The sequence below is a fragment of the Aspergillus welwitschiae genome (assembly GCF_003344945.1).
Source record: "Aspergillus welwitschiae strain CBS 139.54b unplaced genomic scaffold BDQ94scaffold_54, whole genome shotgun sequence".
Taxonomy (NCBI): Eukaryota; Fungi; Ascomycota; class Eurotiomycetes; order Eurotiales; family Aspergillaceae; genus Aspergillus; species Aspergillus welwitschiae.
Window position 1 is genome coordinate 89,218 of NW_020798748.1, and position 18,763 is coordinate 107,980.

The 18,763-nt window shown below is 50.9% G+C and overlaps 5 protein-coding genes across 5 annotated transcripts; 1 reads left to right on the forward strand and 4 right to left on the reverse strand.

Annotated features, from left to right (window-relative positions):
• Positions 1-477: 477 nt before the first annotated feature.
• BDQ94DRAFT_163399 (cytochrome c/c1 heme lyase-domain-containing protein) lies at positions 478-3,530 on the reverse strand (the record flags this gene model as incomplete). Its single annotated transcript, XM_026769730.1, has 6 exons — positions 478-718; positions 794-1,467; positions 1,527-1,577; positions 2,592-3,291; positions 3,362-3,441; positions 3,504-3,530. The coding sequence occupies 6 exons, from the start codon at positions 3,528-3,530 to the stop codon at positions 478-480; spliced, it is 1,773 nt and encodes a 590-aa protein (XP_026620725.1).
• A 407-nt stretch (positions 3,531-3,937) lies between these two features.
• On the forward strand, positions 3,938-7,186 carry sam50 (SAM complex subunit SAM50; the record flags this gene model as incomplete). The annotated part of the gene is made up of 6 exons (XM_026769731.1): positions 3,938-3,970; positions 4,058-4,174; positions 4,275-4,461; positions 4,519-5,722; positions 6,123-6,483; positions 6,584-7,186. 6 exons carry the CDS (start codon positions 3,938-3,940, stop codon positions 7,184-7,186), a joined length of 2,505 nt encoding a protein of 834 aa, XP_026620726.1.
• A 2,993-nt stretch (positions 7,187-10,179) lies between these two features.
• On the reverse strand, positions 10,180-12,736 carry BDQ94DRAFT_110220 (uncharacterized protein). Its single transcript, XM_026763547.1, has 4 exons — positions 10,877-12,736; positions 10,772-10,819; positions 10,624-10,716; positions 10,180-10,559 (listed from the first exon to the last, which is right to left on the reverse strand). The coding sequence occupies exons 1-4, from the start codon at positions 12,497-12,499 to the stop codon at positions 10,509-10,511; spliced, it is 1,815 nt and encodes a 604-aa protein (XP_026620727.1). The 5' UTR covers positions 12,500-12,736; the 3' UTR covers positions 10,180-10,508.
• Positions 12,737-16,281: 3,545 nt separating this feature from the next.
• Positions 16,282-18,352, reverse strand: BDQ94DRAFT_153396 (proteasome regulatory particle base subunit RPT6). Its single transcript, XM_026768137.1, has 3 exons — positions 17,844-18,352; positions 17,080-17,755; positions 16,282-17,003 (listed from the first exon to the last, which is right to left on the reverse strand). Exons 1-3 carry the CDS (start codon positions 18,076-18,078, stop codon positions 16,745-16,747), a joined length of 1,170 nt encoding a protein of 389 aa, XP_026620728.1. The 5' UTR covers positions 18,079-18,352; the 3' UTR covers positions 16,282-16,744.
• A 136-nt stretch (positions 18,353-18,488) lies between these two features.
• On the reverse strand, positions 18,489-18,752 carry BDQ94DRAFT_153397 (uncharacterized protein). Its single transcript, XM_026768138.1, has one exon. It carries the CDS (start codon positions 18,735-18,737, stop codon positions 18,504-18,506), a length of 234 nt encoding a protein of 77 aa, XP_026620729.1. The 5' UTR covers positions 18,738-18,752; the 3' UTR covers positions 18,489-18,503.
• Between the last annotated feature and the right edge of the window lie 11 nt (positions 18,753-18,763).

Below are 18,763 nucleotides of genomic sequence, written 5' to 3' on the forward strand. Positions count from 1 at the left end.
AGATTACAAACACGAATTGTACCTTTCATATCACCGCCCACGATTTGATGGCAGCGTAGTTTCATATATATTACAGATCAAGATAATTGATATCAAGATAGATTCCACAAAAAGGGAAGAGAGTGGGGCAGAGAGGGGGGGCGTTTAAGCCCAGACAAAGCATGCAACCGATAGAAAGAAATAACCCCAGTCGTCCAATACGATGACGAACTTCCTTGATACTCCAGCATCCACATGACGTTATAATAAAGACATAGCCGAAATGAAGAGAAAGGGGCGCGCAATCCAGGAGATCCGAACGAACAAGAACATGAATACTATAGCAGGGCGGTTCCACATAATGAACGAAGAACCGAAACCAGACGCCTGCGCCTTCCCAGAGTGTCAAGAGTATCCTGCTGAACGGCTGTCGACCAAGATCGCGGGCATGCGGTGCTAAGGACAATCAACCGATTGATAGATCAATCAGTCAGTCACTTAATTTTCCCGAACAGAGGCGCCACTGGCACGCCACCAGACATCTCCTCCCCATCTCATTAGTCGCTCAACGGCGGCAGTTGGGGTGTCCAGGGCCGGTCGGATATCCAAGTAGAAAACAGGCTCTCCGGTGGGTTCGGGGGGACCAGAATAGTAGTCAATAACATAACGGACTTCCTTAGGGCCGGAAGGCGTCTGCCGCATTACGAACCAATCGTGGCGATCGAAGGGTGGGTTTGACCTACAGTAACAGGCGAATGTTAGTTGAAAATTTCCGAACGGAAGAGAAGAAACAGGAGCTAATGGGAGTACTGACTCGAACTTGGCAGGATACACCCAGCCCAATGCCTGAAGGATCCGTGCCTTGGGCGTAAGCTCTTGCGGGCGACCCTGGAACCGGATGAGTCGCGGCGGAGGAACATCCTGCTTGGGAGCGCTGGACATCTGCTCTTTAAACTCGTCCATCATGATGTTCTCCTCTCCGCGACGGCACTTTTCCCAGCCATCTGCCAGACCCTTGGAAAATATACGCTCCCACCGAACAATCTCCTCCCAAGCGCCCTCATTCAAGAAGTTGTGAACAGCAACCATGGCCTCAACGGCATCCTGCGGGGTATCGGTATAACCCTTGCGCAGCATGGCGTTGTACATCTGCTGAGGGGAAGGATATTCCCAGTTCTCATTCATATCGGATCTCGGGATAGACGAAACTTCTCGCTCCACGGGAAGATCCACGGTCTGGTTGGGCGCCCTTTCCTGGGAGATCGAGGCGAACATGTAGTTGAGAGGGTTTAGCTTTGAAAGAGTAGATCGCGAGTCAGAGCTGGTAGTAGGGTTGGAGGGAGGCTGCGACTCCGGAGACTTGGACTTCGGAGGCACATAGAACGGGGAATCTGTAGACCGGACCGGACAGGCACTGGGAGGCTCGGAGGTGGGTGATGGGGCTGGCATTGCCGGCGTGGTGTTAGATGCGTGCATGGGACATCCTGGCTATAAGCATCCGTCAGATTCCTCGCTCGAAATTGCGTCTAAGTAGCATCTTTACTCACGGGAGGAGAGGCGTCTGAAGATGGCACGGGGTGCGGAGCCGCGGGCGCGGGCTTTGCTTGAGAGTCTGCCCAGAACCAACCCATTATTGATGCGCGATGGAATACAAAGGAATATTAGACAAGAGGACGAGCAAGTTGACGAAAGACCGTCGGACGGAATATGCTAGAGAGAATGTGGAGGCCGTCAGAGAATCTCCAGCAAACGGCGAGGGCGAAAGTGATGATGTATAGCGACGGTATCGACAGTAAGTAATTTCGGCGATACGAAATGATTTTATTTGCAAGCCGGAAAATTGCCGCGCGCCGCCCACGTGATTCCCGACTATCTCCGCCAACGTCCGTAGCCAATCAGGCGTGAGCTGATTGACATCCCTCTGCAGGCCTGAGGCACTAGCAGCAGTTAGAGCAGAAAGTAGTACGGAGTACTTCAGTTGGTACTTTGGAGACCATCACGCCTGGCAGAGTGATTCTTTCTAAAAATCAAGCAGACTTGCCTATGTACAAGTATTCGCACCATCCGGATCCAAACCATTGTTACCATCATGCTCGGGCGGCCTATTAGATAAGAACAGCCGCATGTCCCAAGACACAAAAGGCCGGGAAAGAACAGACAAGGGGAAAGAGCAACAACAAAAAGGTAAGGAAAAGTGATGATGATCTGATGAATGTCTCAAACGCCACATGAAAATCCCCGACGCCCCCCAGTAGCTGAAAAATCAAATAAGCCCATAAATATCTGCACAAACTCTCCCGGTACTGCCACAAGGAAAATGAAACTGGGGTCTTTAAAAAAAATAGGTCGATGAGAAATAGCACTGATTGGAGGAAAGAAAATAGGGGAAAAAAAAAAAAAAAAAAAAAAAAAAAAAAAAAAAAAAAAAAAAAAAAAAAAAAAAAAAAGAGAAAAAAAAAAAAAAAAAAAAAAGACAGAACAAGAAAGGGAAATCGTTCGGGGGTGTCTGCAGGTCCGATCAAACGCTTAATTGGGCAATCTGAAATATACAAAAGGAGCGGAAAGCCGAGCCAGCTCGACCTTGTCAGCCATTAGCCTTGAACATCTTTCACTAGCCTGGTCAGAAGTGCATATCCGAATAGGATTGCAAACCCAAGCCAGATCTTGTTGCGGCGGACCCAGCTTTGGCCTGCTTCTCGGGCGACATGGCCGCCTTCCATCACCGCACCGAGTCCCGGGGCGCTACCGTTCGGTCGTCGGCGAAGCGCACTTGTCTCTGGAGAGCATCTGGTCGCACTGGGATCAGGCATGAGCTGGCCAGTGTTGGTGTCGATGCGACTATCCTTCATCCACCTCCAATTCTCTTGGTCTAGCTCTGGCCACTCCGAGCGAAACTTCAGACCGCCGTCTCCAGCTTTCACATTGTTGATACCCTTGGCAGTAGGGGTCACTCCTGGGGTGGCACTGACATGGGAACCGCCACCAGTGGAATTCCACCACCTAGACCGTGCCGCCAGCACTCGTCGCTCTGCCTCCGATGCACTCACGCTTCCGGTGGTCATCTCCTCGCTCGTCATGAATGAAAGCAAGCCAATGAGGATGGTAGAAACCTCCCATGCGGGATTGAATGACTTCGGATGAAAGTCGCTGATGCTGAGGCATAGCCGAGTTGATGGTTGAAAACGACCGCTAGGAGTGTGCATGCGAATAGCCGGAGGAGCAAACGGGTACTCGGGAGGGAACATTAGGGTACCCCAATACTGGCCATTTTCATACGGCGTGCCCGGAGGTCCCGTAAGGATGTAGTGCCATCTGAATGAAAGGTCAACTTTAGTCGCAAACAAGCGACGCAGGTGGTGATAGTCTGTTGTAAATGACGTACTCGAGTATGTTGGACTCTGAAGGATGTGCCACAATGTAAGGCGGGGGATTCTTCTGAATGTTCTGATACTCGCGAGTAAGCTGCTCATCTGTTAGTTATACAATGCAATAAAATGACCGCATTTTGAAAGGGCGCAACGCACGCGCTTGAAAGCCGCTTTTGTCGCCATCTTTTAGTAGTTTGTTCTGGCCTGTTTGCAGTAAATCGGAGAGGGGGGCTAAGTACGGGAGGTCAAAAGAACGAAAGTAGCGAAGGTCAGGGGCGATAAGGGTAGAATTAGTAACGAAGACTGATCTGTTGGGAGCTGGCCCGAAATTGAAAGGGGTGGACAGGGGCAGATCGCAAGGCGAATGCTATCTGACACCAAGGCGATGGCGGAATGGGAGGGAGGGGAGAAGTGGAAGATCTGGGTCTATAGTTGGTTTTAGTTGCGTTGCGGCCTGGCTTGTAAGGAACTCCCCGGAGGCACCTCGGGGGACGGTCACGTGCGAGGGCGGATGGCTTCATCTTCGCCGCTGCGGAAGGGAAAGCAGGAAAGGCAAAAGCAGGTCTCATCTGGCCATTGCCGCCGCAGCAATGTCCTCTCCACTTTCTGCTGATGACGAAGATGTTCGTGATGCGTCCCCTCTTGTTTAACCCTGAGGAATTCCCCCGGGCACTCTGTGCTGACCACAAACGGCGTTCTCCCTCTTCTAGATCTTCGCGCGCCTGCAACAGCGTGCCGATCCGAAAGTGCTGAATGAGCAGCAACAGGCAGTCGATGAGCGCGTTCGTGCTATTTATCAAAAGGCGCAGACTCGTCTTGGTGAATTGGTAAGCTGGCTCCCCTCATAATTGGCTGTGGGCCATGGACATGATCATTACTATACATCGTGCGTCATGATAGCTGACCTATGAGCTTATATAACATCAGCTCGACCAGAACTCGACGTTGCCATGCACTATCTCTTCGGTAGAGGTTCACGGCGCTCGCAACACCCGCCGAGCCTTTCTGGAGCGAATCTTCAACCCCCTCCTAAGCAGTAACCAAGACAGACCCTATACGCTCTCCGAGGTTTTGCGGGAAGTTTCGGCACGTGCGGATAAGCTCAACAGATTCGGTTCGTCCCCTCCCTGATGATAGCTAGCTAAAGACTTGACTCTAATTCCATGTTCAGACATCTTCCAACAACCCGTTTCGGTATACCTGGATCAGTCCGAAGTAGACGGATCGGGTATCCCGAGCATCAAAGTCCATCTCTCGGGCAAAGAAAGGTCCCGCGTGCTGTTGAAGACAGGTACTGATCTTGGAAACGCCGAAGGTTCGGCTTATGGCAACCTCCTGTGGCGTAATGTATTTGGAGGTGCAGAGAACCTTAACCTAAATGCGTCTCTGGGCACCCGAACACGGTCTGCCTATCAAGCTACTTTTGACACCCCAGTCCTCAGTAACCCAGATCTCCGTCTGGAGCTTGGTGGAATTGCCAGTGCCACGCAGAAATCCTGGGCAAGCCACGAGGAAGTGCTCAGAGGAGGATGGTCCAAATTCCGTTGGGCAAATTCTTCCGGTCAGCAACATGAAATCGGCTACAACGGTTTCTGGAGACAAATGACTGGACTTACCGAGAACGCATCCCCTACTGTTCGAGCTGATGCAGGCGACAGTGTCAAGAGCAGCGTGTTCCACAGCTGGAGCAAGGACCGAAGAGATAGCCCGCTTCTTCCCTCTCGTGGTTACTACGCAAAGATGTTCAACGAGCTGGCTGGTTGGGGTCCTCTCAAGGGTGATGTCTCCTTCTGGAAGTCGGAGATTGAAACGCAAGCCGCAGTTCCTATTCCGATCCCTGGCATCAAAGGAGACAGTGGTATCAGTCTGACTACTGGCTTCCGCGCCGGTCTTCTTTACCCTCTTGGACTTGATAGTGATTCCAGACCCCAGCTCTCTCGCACGAACGACCGATTCCTACTTGGAGGCCCTACAGACGTCCGTGGATTCCGTCTCTGCGGTCTTGGTCCCCATGACGGAGCAGATGCTGTCGGTGGTGATTTGTATGCTGCAGGAAGCGCCAATCTTCTGTTCCCACTCCCCAGGGTAGGCGCGGAGAAGCCTCTCCGCCTGCAAGCTTTTGTCAACGGCGGACGGTTGTTGTCCCTCCGCACGGCTGACAAGAATGCACCTACTTCGAGTGCGGAGGTCCAAAAAGCCATGGCTTCCACGGTTTCCGAGCTAACCAACGGTCTGCCTAGCATCGCGGCGGGTGTCGGACTTGTCTACGCCCATCCGGTGGCCAGGTTCGAGCTCAACTTCTCCCTACCTCTGGTCCTTCGCAAGGGTGAGGAAGGCCGGAAGGGGCTGCAGTTTGGAATCGGCATCAATTTCCTGTAGAAAATATTCGACACTGTAACAAACTAGATAGAGGAGGGGGAAGGGAGACTGGGGAGAGTCGCTCATATTCTTTTATTTTCTCAAAGGGAGCTCCCATTCCTGTTAGAAGCATGAATCAATTAAGCGTTGATATTCAATGATCATTAGTTCGTTAAATATACAACTGATAACTATATCCCGGTGTGGCTGGTGGCCTTGGGGACTCAGGCAACTAATCTCACCGCCCGCCAGCTGTTCTCTCTGCCTGCAACTCCTCGTCTCCAACTCCATCCTCAACTTCCCAAATCACTGTCTCCTCCCTCTACTCACTCTTCTAGTTAATAGCGCGACATTCGGACACGCTCACTAAGTTTTACAGTTCCCACTCGTCTCTTTAATCCGACATCGACCCGGAAGCCTGGCCGCAATGGCCCAGTATTACCCCCAGCAGCAGCCTTACGGCGTGCAATCATCGGCGCAAAACCTCCAATTCTACCCTTCATCCTATACCTCCGTCTCGGGCCATACGACCCCGTCACAGGCATCCTACGGCGGTTTTGGTGGTGCGCCTAATTCAGCATCTCAGGCATACCCCGTCGGAGGGGTTGGTGGCGGATATGGCGGCTTCGGGTCCCCTTCTGCAGGTGTCAGTGGAAGGATGGGTGAGCAAGGAGGACTGAGGACTGGATGGCTCGCTGCATTTGGCACGGAGGGCTACGATGGGGAGCCACCACTTCTAGAAGAGCTTGGAGTCAACTTCGAGCATATCCGCACGAAGGTGTGTACATATTGCAAGCCCCCCATCCGCGGTCTAATCAACCAGCTGTATAGCAGGAGCTCTAGTGAAACCCAAGCTTACCATTGCTCCTACCTTATAGACCCTAACTGTGCTCAACCCTTTTGCACGTATCGACCAACACCTCATGGATGACAGCGACCTCTACGGAGCCCTTCTCTACATCGTTCTCTATGGAACATTCCTGCTGCTCTCCGGAAAGGTTTTCTACGGCTACATTTACGGCGTCGCAGTTTTCGGAACCGTAGCTTTACATCTCATTCTCAGTCTGATGTCTCCCGCCCTCGATACGGCCCCCGTCCCCAACGCCGCAGATCCCGCCAATTACTCTCCCCATCACAAACCCACGATGTCGGACGCCTCCGCTGCCGGCCACTTCTCCGCTACCTTGACCTTCCCTCGTTCCGCTAGCGTGCTGGGATACTGTTTCCTCCCGCTAGTGCTGACCAGCTTAGTGGGGATTCTGATCCCCATGGACACTCTGTTCGGATACTTGTTGACTACCGCCGCCGTGGGGTGGTGCACGTACAGCTCTTCAGGAATGTTCTGTGCTGTGGCGCGCATGCGTGGAATGAGGGGTCTGGTCGCATATCCGCTGGCATTGTTTTATGTGGTCTTTGGGATCATGGGTATCTTTTCGTCTCGGGGTAGTGGGACTCTGGCTGCTAAGACGGGCGCGGCGTGATACAGATTATACATGCAAGCATGCTCAGACGATATCTGATTGAAATCATGACAACGAATCATTAAGCTCTCTCTTTCTTCTATACATATACTTAATCACGAGACACGGACTGTTCCTTAACTGCGTAGATATATAACTCTATATTCAGATATCCATGGAAGGAGTCTCGATATAATACTAAGTCTTGCGGACTTTTTAACTGCCGTTCCGTGTGTAATATCTACAGCCACAAGTGTGTAGCAGGCCTCACTAGACTTATCCTGACATTACTAGCAATTCGCCTTCAACACGTGAGAAACTACACAGTGCATAAACAGTATCGTTGCCTAGCTGGCTGACAATATGCATGGTATTTGACAATATTAACGATAATTTATCTACCGTTGAAATGATTCCGTGCCTTCCCCTTGCGCAGGCGCCCAATTTTCCAACCACTCTCGCGCCTTGTCTAAATTTCCCGCCGTGGTTTCAACGGCGGAAACGCACCATGGCAATGCATAGGTCTTGCCGTCAGCTACTGCGCCTTCAGTTGAAAGAATTTCTGCAGCGATGCGGCGTTGCTGGCCTGTCTGATCCGTGCAAAGGTAAAACGGGGCGGTGTTCGGTGCATTTCCTCGAAGGTTGACGGCGTCAAGCAAAGGCCGCACTGCGGCTAGAATAGCTGCCGCGCCCAACGGGGCAGACGCACCAGATGTGGAAGATGGTCTAGCTTGTTTGCCCGTTTTGCAATATTCGTTTTGACACCATGGTTTGCCGCAGCCGCTCATCATCTGAGAGAGGTAGCGGCGCTCGATGCGCCGCCGGAGTGCTTTGCCTTCGGGATCGTAGGTGTCTACGTACAGTGGTCCAAAGCAGATGCTGCATAGACCGAGGTTGACTGCGGTTTGAGTACCGCGTCCATCAAGCGTCCGTCCGCAATTTTGATTTAAGCATATGCGAGGAGTGGGTCGAGACAGACGTTCTAGATCATGATGGCGAAGGTGCATTTTCATGTCGCGGAGACGGATGATTTTGTCACAGAGGTGGCATTCAGTTGTCCGGCCACCGTCCACCAACTCATGTGGTGTGAGGCCGGAGACTAAAACGTCCGGATCGTCCATTTCGGGGTCTGATTCACTCTTTTGAGGGACCACAAGATGACAGAATTGGCACAGAATGGGTTTTGCCGGACAGACAGTTGTGCGGTGTTGAGCGAGACGTGAGAGGTCCTCCGCCTCGAATCCACAGCCACTACAGGAGCGCTTGCTGTGGAAAAAGCGATTATGTCGATTCTTTTCGGCGTCACCGGTGCCATAAGCCGAGTCATGAGGACAATGCCAATGTGTCTGCCATTCCGGAGACCGTTTCTGGAACACGTTCTGGCACTGGGGGCAGAGAATGTTGTTTCGAAGGCAAAAGTTCTCATGTAGCATCAATGTCCGCTCAGGTACCCATTGACGACAATTCTTACACTGCACATCACCCGGTTCATGACTTTCTGGCTCGCTGTCTGCAGCGTTCTCAGCTTGTGCGGGTGACGAGCCGACATGGACCTGTAGGCTATACGGCAGCGCCGAAAGTCCATTTTCTGAACTGTCGGTGGAAGTGGGAGCATGGACCGATATATACAGCAACTCGGCGCCTTCCATATCCACATTCGTCGGTTGGATCCTAATCCGTTTAGTCGGTCGATTTGATAGGTCACCGAAAACATGCTCATCCTCCCGCGGTCGGTTCCTCTGGCGAGCAGAAAGGGGACTGGCAAAAAGACACAGATCTACATCGTCGGCACCCTTGACAGACAGTTCCAGTGCATTCGAAGGATCCCATTTAAGGACCTCGTAGTCGACATAGTCCCCAAGCGCAACCTGACCACTTACTACCTGACCGAGTCGCAGCTCACCTCCCACGGATGTGCCTGCCCTATTCGCAGAGACACGGGAAGATTTCTCCAACCGTTTCTCTAACGTCTCTCTGGCTTGGTCCTCTGTCAAGGCGACAATATCCACTTCCAGATCCGTATCCACAACGCAGATGCCATTGCCATGGGGCTCAACTTTGTCAACCAAGAACTGAAACGACTGATTGCGGCCCCCTGCAACGGTGAGGACCTCTCCAGAGGTTAAGGTGGTGTAATTGTCCCGCAGCTGTTGTTCAAGCAAAGCCTTCCAATTTCCCGGGTCGTATCCGGCTTCTAGAGGGCGCAGGCGGACATAAGTACCTTTCGGTAACTGTTGCGCATGGACCGTGACCGTGGTCGGCGCGGCTGGCGCATTGTCTGTCACATCACCATCATTACCATCACCGCCGTGTGGTGACGGTTGTCGCGTACCATCAATGCCAAGGGCCCCACGTAAAAATGTGCTAAGGCCGATCTCGTTCTCTGCCGCAGAAAACTCGCGGACACCAGCATATACCACCCGGTCGTTTTGAGGGTTCACGATGCGGAACGTAAGCGGATGGGGCAATTGCTGCTGGCGATCCACCGCCCGTTCGCGCGCTTGGGACTCGGCGGCGAAGGTGTGCGGATTAAAGGGATCGAAAGTGTTGGTGTATGGGCGTGCTGGGCCTGACGAAGTTACCTCTTGAAGCGGGGCAGCCGCGAGAAGCTGCTCAAGCGCGGATGGTGGCAGTATGATCTTATCGCCGGAAAGCTTGGGGATTTGCTGGGCTGGAGCAACGGTCAACTGCGATGACCAGCGCAAGGAACCTTGGTTCCCCGTCATGATATCCGAAGCGGGAGGGAAAGAGGTATGTGAGGAAGCAAAGGGGGAGAGAGTGTGGAGGGGAGAGTGGAGACGAGGGCAGTAGCGGAGACCATCATGGGACAAGAATCAGAGATTAAGAATGATCGTGGGTGGGGGGCGATGGATGATGGAAAGAATGCATGCATCCATCCATCCATTGCGGCTCATCTGAGGTTGCGAAACACCGCGTGCCTTCTGGAATCCCAGCCGCCGATTTGTCATCTAACTTCAGTCGGTCTAACGTTACTGACCACGTTCTCTACTACTACTATCTTTTAGCATTTTAAGATTATTATTTTCCCCTCCTATTGCCTTTTAGGGCCGGCCTACAGGTCTTTCATGCTAGGTACACTCGAACTATGGCTGAATCATACGCGCTGCAGTGGTATTCTGAGTGGCGAGAAAAGCACGCCGGCTAATATAGTACCAGAAAAAGATAGAGACAAGATTGTGAACCGTAACGAAGAAAATCTCAATATAGCAAGATGCGAGCAGGCCGAGAGAGGCCGAATATACTTCCCTTAGATGTTTGATGGAGTCCATAATTACGTGTCTTCTCCAGACTAGCTCATGGGAGCCTCGACTCGCACAGGATGTCAATACAGTTCTCTCACCCGATTCCGGGTACTGGCATTGCACCAATCGCACTGTGAGAATGCCACCAAGGTCAATATGAGTGCAAAAGGGGTTCGGGTGACTCAAAAAACATACCATCGTCGACGAACAGCCCTCATTATGCTCAACACAATATTCACCACGGCAGCTTTGGCAAGTTCGCTGGCATTCTGTCTTGCACTGAGCACACTGCACGAACTGTCAGAATGTGGCGGCAAACATAACTGTAGTCTAATTGACTTACCGTGGGACCACATTCCCAGCAGTCTTTGCTTACACCACGGCTGAATTGCTGTTCGATTCAGTCAGACATATTCTCTACATCATACGGTGCCTCTCAGATACGAACCTCACGATCTTCGGACTGTTCAGTACTACTAGGACTGCTCTGCGGATTTCTGAACGCTGTCTGATGCGGTGAAAGATTGTTCCGTACACGTTCTGGATGAGGCAGGCAATCCTCACAGAACCATTTATTGCAACGATGGCACCACCGGTCTGTCAAGCAATCCGTGCAGCGAGCGATTAGACTGGGCTGTTCGTCCGGAATCAACACCGGCCGTTTTGCCTTGACTGCGGAGGAAGAGTGGAGCGGGGGCGGCGTGAGCAGGGGAAGGTTTTCATCCGGAGACTGGCCCCAGAAGGTTGGGCCTTCGGGTGAGGTGTGGCAGCCATCGCACCCCCGGGGCCCTAGTGCAACAGTTGCCAGTTTTGGTTCAAGCGGTGGCCGGCCTTCCGGCTGAGATACACCCTGGTCTTCCGGCATGGGAGGGGAAGGATCAACGTCATGACGAGGACCACGGCACAGAACAGCGTCAAAGGCAATGATACCTTCGCATTGCTTGATTGTCTCTGCCCAGCCATCCTCAATGCTCTGCTTGAAGAGCTGCCCGGACGGATGATACCATGCATCCTGTTGTTGTGTGGCAATTTCAGCAAGTTCAGCAGTTGCAGACTCGTTTTCCGAACCTGGACTAATGCAAGACGATTGGCTGCCGCATCTCGAGCTCCACCAGTCGCGGTATCTGCTGCGGACTACCGCACGAGACTGATGAAGAGGAGTAAAGTGATAGATGCCTTTGACACGGGGTGTGCCCTTGGGGCGCGAAGGCCGCACCGCATGGGTCAGCACCTGCATTAGTTTTCGCTCATTGAGATGGCGGCACTCCCTTATGGATAGAATATTAACGTTGAAGCGATCTGTGAGGATGATTTCCGCAACCAATCCCGCTGGAACGGACAGTCCATCTAGAACCAATGTGCGCACGTCCTGCAGGAGCGACTGCCTTTGGAGACTAGCGAAGATGCTCCTCAAAGGCGCAGAATAAAACTCATCCTCGACCACGGAGTCTTCCGCTCGCTCACCACTCCATGCTTGTTCAACTGAGTCTATCGTAGATGTGCTGCCTGGTTTCGCGCCACGGCATTGAGTCAGATCAAGGTGGCGGAAAATGTAGGGGGTGTCCACTATCGATGACCGAACCTGGCGGGAAGTGGATGCTAGAGCCAACAATGAGGGGGTTGACAGATATGGGGCCATATGGTCGAGGATTAGACTGTTGGATAAGACATCTGCCAAAGTAGCGCGCTTCGGCGCAACAGGCTGGACAGGCTGAAGGTGTTGCTTAGACGCGGTCTTTACATGATCATCGTCCTCATCGGCCGCCTGTACTTCGCGGACTGCAGGGACAAGCCCCAGCTCCTTGGGGGTCAATCGGCTCGCGCCATAGAAGAAGTCCGGCGCACGGTCAATGAGATTTTGACGATATGCTGCCACAGCGCCCAAAGCGAGCTCATCCCGCTTCGTAAATAAAGATGATGCCGTGGGCTGGATCTCATGGAGCGCCGCTCTAGCCTTGGCTAGTTCTGTCTCCAAAAGATCGATGGTCGATTGAAGGATAATGGGCATGGCTTTGGTACTACCGGGATCGATTGCGGTGACTAAAGTGGACCATAACTCACCGCTGGACATACTAGGGGGTTATACAGAGGTTCTGGGCGTTAAAAGAAGCGTCACGGGGGCCAGCGAAAGGAAGAGTGGCAATGCGACAAGTATGAGATCACCGGACTAGCAGACGACGATCAGGAAGTAGTTCGTGCGCAACCTGAACCACTCAGGCCAGCCTGGTTGGGTAGTTGGGCAGGGTGGCTAATAATAGGATCTAGAAGTGCTATATAATGTCTGGATGTATATAGTACTTCTCTCTCCTTTGACGGGCTGGTCGGGCCGATTTTGCGCAGGAATGTCAAGCTGTGTGCTGCATCACGACAGGTTGAAGTATGAGTGTCTCCGTTACTAGTTCGCGGATATTGAAACAAGCACGAACAACGAATCATTACCTACCCAGTAAACCACGGAAGTTGACTGAAAGATCGTGTCTGTGGGACCCCCTATTGGGTGGAAGGACCAGCAGACAGGATGGCTTCCAGGGGAGGAGAGATGGCTTCTAGAATGTCGATGGAATTGGGGAGGTGGGTGCCTTTTTGAGCTTATTTTCAAATACGAGGGAGGGTGGGAAGATAAAGAGCCGTAGATGGGAGCATACGAGCCTGGGGGCAAGAAGGTTTGGAGATAAAAGGAAACCTCGACGACAATAGTAGCCGGGGAGGAGGCAGTTAAATAATATTTTTATATAGCAGGAAAATGAAAAAAGAAAAGTAAAGGGAACAACACAGACGGCAATGGAGAGAGAGCCAAAAGAAGGAAGCCGGTGTGGAAACCCAAGAGGATAGGGCAGACTAAATTCATGCAACCACTTGAAACGGACAACGAGCAAGAAGGCGAGAGGATGGCAAGATCCTCACCTCAGCAGTGACCTACCTGGGGGTTACCATGCGAGCCGAGCCAGTGATCTACTTCGGATGGGCCTGGAAGAATGGATAGATAGATGGGAGCTGCAGGTTGTACTCGGTACTCCGGACAGATCATCAGACGGGCCAAGCATTCATCCAATCCGCCAGGGTGGGTCGCAGGTTGGGGGTGAGAGGGGGGAAAGAGGCGGAAGGCAAAGGCAAAGAAGAAGAAGAAGCAGCCAGAGAACACTTAGCCACTAGCCAGACCATGCATGACTCCAGACGGACCGAAAGGATAGGCCCACACCTGTTCTCCCCCGGAGGGAAGGGGGGAAAAAGAAAAGTTGGGAAATTGGGAGAGAATGGGAACAGCTAGATTATGCATTAGCCAGTCATCAAGTTACTACTGTACCACTCTGTAGTACCACTAGTACTACTATCTACTATCTAAGAAGGGGGGTGTAGCATCGGTGTGATTGGGGGTTTTGAAAGGACCATCTTATCCGGATGGAGAATGCGTCTTGCCTCCTGTCCAGCCAAGCCCTCTTTTCCTCCGATTATCAGTTTGATTAAAAAGAAGGGACTAGGGAGGAGGAAGTCCAAGTCGGATAAGGTACAACTAGATAGATACTCTACTAACGCATAGTAGACCGGTTCTCTTCGAAGGTTAAATGGCAACGGAAAATGAAAGCCGAAAAGCATACAATAACAAGGCAAATGGCATAAAACGGATCGCTCCTCTTATTGGAAGAGATAACAGAGAAATTAAGTAAGGTAATGAATAATAATATTAGATCAGAAATAGAATAGCTAAGACAGGGCTCTAAATTTTAGGCTAGATGATGATCTGGCAAAGAATAAAAGAACCTGCAAATGCATGGATGCCGAGGCCGTCCTGGGAGAATGTTTGAGCTGCCTTTCCCAGCTGGGTTGAACTCCGTGGGGAGACGGGGTAGGAATTTTGGGGCAGATGGAAATTAATTTCTCCTAAAGTCTTGTCTTATCTGAATCACCATAGAGGTCAAAGTAACTAGTTACCTTACGTTGACCGCTTGGTATTATTTTACTACCAAGTAGAAGCACTTTAGTGAAAAGGAGAACCGGGGGAAGAAAGAGTATCATGAACTAGTACTAAAGGTATACATATTACATACTGTGTAGAAGAATTTGGGAAAGTACAGCGACCTGTGTCTTCTCAATCATCCAATAGTAGAAATCCTCCCCGCTTTCCCCCAGGAGTTCCATTTCCCATTGCATCTCCCCGTTTCTCGTACGAGACTGTCTACTATGGAGGTTTTAAAGAAAAATCGGAAAAAAAATAAAAATAAAGTAAAACTAAAACTAAAACTAAAAATTCAAAAAATTGGAGACCAACTGTTACAAAGTTGTCCATAAGCATTCAAAAAGGAAAGGGGAAACAAAAAGAAAAAAGAAAGTGATCCACCTTCTGGGCAGGTCATCAGATCTGGACTGCCCCACTTGAGCCGAGACCCTGAGCATTTCCCATTCAACAAAACAATACTATCTTCTAGTTACGGAGTACTCCCAACTTAACAGGGGTTATTTTACTGTACGAAGTAGTAAGAATTCAACACAAAAGTCGATTACTAAGACAATGACCCGCTGGTCACGCGCACGTCAAAGTTCTTCCTCTCGACGCGTCAACCGGAGATCAACCGGCCAGTCGGGATTCTGGAAAGCCGCTATGAAGCCTATCAATACTCCGTACCTGAGTTTTCGGACTTTGTGCTCCGGACTTCCAAACGCTGCTAGGGATGGAATAGTATGAGTATCGGGTACTATGATGGGCACTGCTTCAACGCCGAGCGAGCCTATACATGGGACATATCTATTTACATCATCCGCAGTCCCCCCCAAGTATATGGTATGGCGAGGTTCCTTAAAAAAAAAAGGCATGTCCTCAAAGTTGGATAGGCGGTGACTTGCTCAGGCTCATTCGCTTTCTCCGCATGGATGCTGCTATCTATCCACTGCCAGCACAAGCAACAAAAAGGGCATGTCATGCCATCTTATCTATCCAGTAGTATGGCCTGACCCAAACTACCCCGGACGTCATCCTGTAGGCCCCAGAGTCACAGAAAGGGGCAATTTTGCCTTTCATACTAATTAGTCACGCGGAGCTTGGAGGTGAGATGTGGTAAACTGGCGAAACCTTCCTAGCCTTTGCAGCTGCACACCGTACATGCCGAGTTAAGTTTATGGGGGCCTATTTCATGTACAGGCTAATTTGATTATACGTGTCTTTTACGACTTTTACTATATCCGCCTATCCCCTCGCAGTCAAACTTCCTCCCCTGCGAACCCTACTTATTCCAGGTCCCTCTTGGCGGCTTGGCTGTCGCCGAATCCATGTTGCCCATCCCTCTGCCAAGCCTGGTGTTGCACAGAATTCCTGGCGATGGACAGACAGAGTAGACTTCGGCATGGTACATAATAGTACATAAGTAAACTATAAGTACGTAGTGGATTCTTGGCGGTTAGTTGAGCTCACTTCCTGCCCCATCTAGTCGGTCACTGCAGCGCACAGTACTAGTACTCACTAGCTGATCTGTACTTCCCTCACAAGCCCAAAGAAACTCTTGCTATCACAAAAGAGGTAGGTAAACAGCCATACTGCACGTATCTTGATGACATACCACTAAAACCTCACCCTCCTCCCCTTTGATCTGTTTTGAAGAAGCACGGCTAGGCATTTATCCTAATAGAAGTTCCCTTTCCATACGGCATACGTCATACAAGCATCCGGGCATAAGGGAGGCGAGTGTAGCACATCTCACCGGGTTAGGCAAGGTATTGGGCATGAATGAGATCCATGATATGATGATTGGAGCACCATGTAGTTCGTCCTTTCATCTGCCAATAGGCAATGTCAGACTTAAGACCAACTAGATACTGTAATCACGTAGCAAAGTATCGTCTGAGTACTACAAAGTAGGCCATGCCAGTCTCTATTGGAAGGAGATGACGAGATGATCATCCCTTAAGAATCCAATGGAAGATACACTTCAATTGTTTGCTACGCCCTACCCTTCCGGAGTCTTGATGGTTGTCCTCGCAAGCCGAGGGCCCAATCCAACCAACTATTCAGTCTCAGGGTGTAGATACACAATACGTAAAATCCTATGCCTAGTATAGCCGAATCTGGGGCTTATCCTTTGCGTCCACCCAACTGCCAACAAACCCTCGATTACGATACTGTATGCGAACAGGAAGGCTCATCTTAGACCTCAACGTCACACACAAACAGACCTGTCCTTCAATAGGGATACTGAGAAAGATTATGGGTGTCATGATCGGCAAACATATGTGGCGACGTCGCCGAGGCGGCCATCAGAGGACATCGAAACTAAACGCCATAGTTCTTGCTGTAGTAACCTGGTACTATTCACACGCAAACTCATCTTTACTTGAAAAGCTTAGAGACCGCGACTTCTTTGTCGTCGTGCTTGTTGAGGATCTTGGCGGTGGCTAGGTCGAAATCCTCTTGCGTAACGTGTACTCGCCGCTCTCGCAGAGCGTACATGCCTGCTTCCGTGCACACACCCTTCAGCTCAGCTCCAGAACATCCGTTCATCTTCTCCGCAATCTTCGTTAGGTTGATGCCTCGCGTCAAGTTCATTGACCGCGAGTGGATTCGCAGAATATCGGCACGAGCCTCCACCCTGAAAGAAGGAAATTGATTAGTAAAACGTAACATAAGCTTAACCCGATAAGAGCCAAGTCACAAGGGATACTCACGACGGCGGAGGGAACTCAATCTTCCGGTCAATCCGGCCAGGACGTAACAAGGCCGGGTCCAGGATGTCAAGCCGGTTGGTGGCCATGATGATCTTGATGTTCTTGGTAGGTTCAAATCCGTCCAGTTGATTGAGGAGCTCAAGCATCGTCCGTTGTACCTCTGAATCACCCGAACCCGCCGAGTCTATGCGGCTGGATCCAATGCTATCAATCTCATCCATAAATATGATACTGGGAGCATGCTCTCGAGCCATTACGAATAGCTCGCGAACCATGCGGCTACCTTCACCGATGTATTTTTGCACCAATTCCGATCCGCTCACTCTGATGAACCGACAATCGGTGTGATGGGCTACCGCTCGGGCAAGCAGGGTTTTGCCGGTTCCTGGCGGTCCGTAGAGGAGTACTCCCTTCGGTTGTGCGATACCAAGCGACTCGAACAACTCCGGATGTTTTAAACCAAGCTCGATGACTTCCTTGATCTCCTTGATCTGCTGGTCAAGTCCACCGATCATGTCATACGTGCTGTCAGGCACTTTCTCGACCATCATTAGCGACACCAGCGGGTCAACCGACGAGGGTAGCATCTTCTCCAACTTATAGGAATCCGAGAGTAAAGCGACTCGCTTTCCTACAGTGAGCTTGCTGATATCAACGCCATCCGCAATGTCCACCACTGTAGCGTCGCAAGAGAAGTTAGTAAGGGACGCACGGAGTTGAGCAAGCAAAGACTCGAGCTAAGCAAATCTGCAGAGGGGGTTTACCATATTTGCCCTCGGGATGCACTTTGACGAGGACTTTCTTGGTGCTCATCACTTTGACTACCTCCCCGACATAGGAACCAGGCTGTTGAAGCAAGCCGAGTTCTTCCCGAAGTAACCGCACCCTCGAATTATAGTCATTGCGCTGTGCTTCCAGTCTCCGTAAGACAGCCTGACCCTGGATGATTTCGAGCTTCATGCTCTCAATCTTATTGCGATAATAGTTGTCGAGCGCCATGATGGACAGCCAGGAATGACGCTCCTTGATACGGCCACAGCGAGACGTGAAACACGAAAGACTGGACGTCGGCGATTTATTTAGTATGGAGCGATCCCAGGAGCAGATAGGGTCCTTTTTATCGAATCAGAGAAAGAGAAAGAAGACAGTCGAAGAGTGAGGAACAGGGAAGGTGATGAGAGGAGTGGTGATGGCAGTTGGGTCGAGAGAGCTCTTGCGGGATAGGTACCGCAGTTAGCTGTTAGTTTAGGTAGGTAGGTGAGGTAACCCGAAGTAACTAACTAGGTTACTAGCTGATATCAGCAGAGCGCTTCGAAGAGACACCAGCCACAAGGCCTGAGGCTAGCTCCGCAAGTCATGTGATGTAATACTATCTGGTTACCTAGTAGGGTGGGTAAGCCACTCCACCAGAACTGTTAAAAAGATCACACTGCAACCACTCCCAATACCCATGTTGACAACATTAACGCTAAAGTTAGCTCATCCGATAGTAAAGAACAGCGGCACAACAGCGTGAAGCAATCGATAGAGAGTGTGTCGCTTAGGCATATACTATGGGAAAACCATATCTCGTATGAAAAATGTATTGTACGTAACGGGGTGGTACACGCATTACGTAGCTGGTCAGCGCTGTGGTACGCAGTAGATACCATCCACATGTTCTCCAGTCAAATGCTAATCAGCT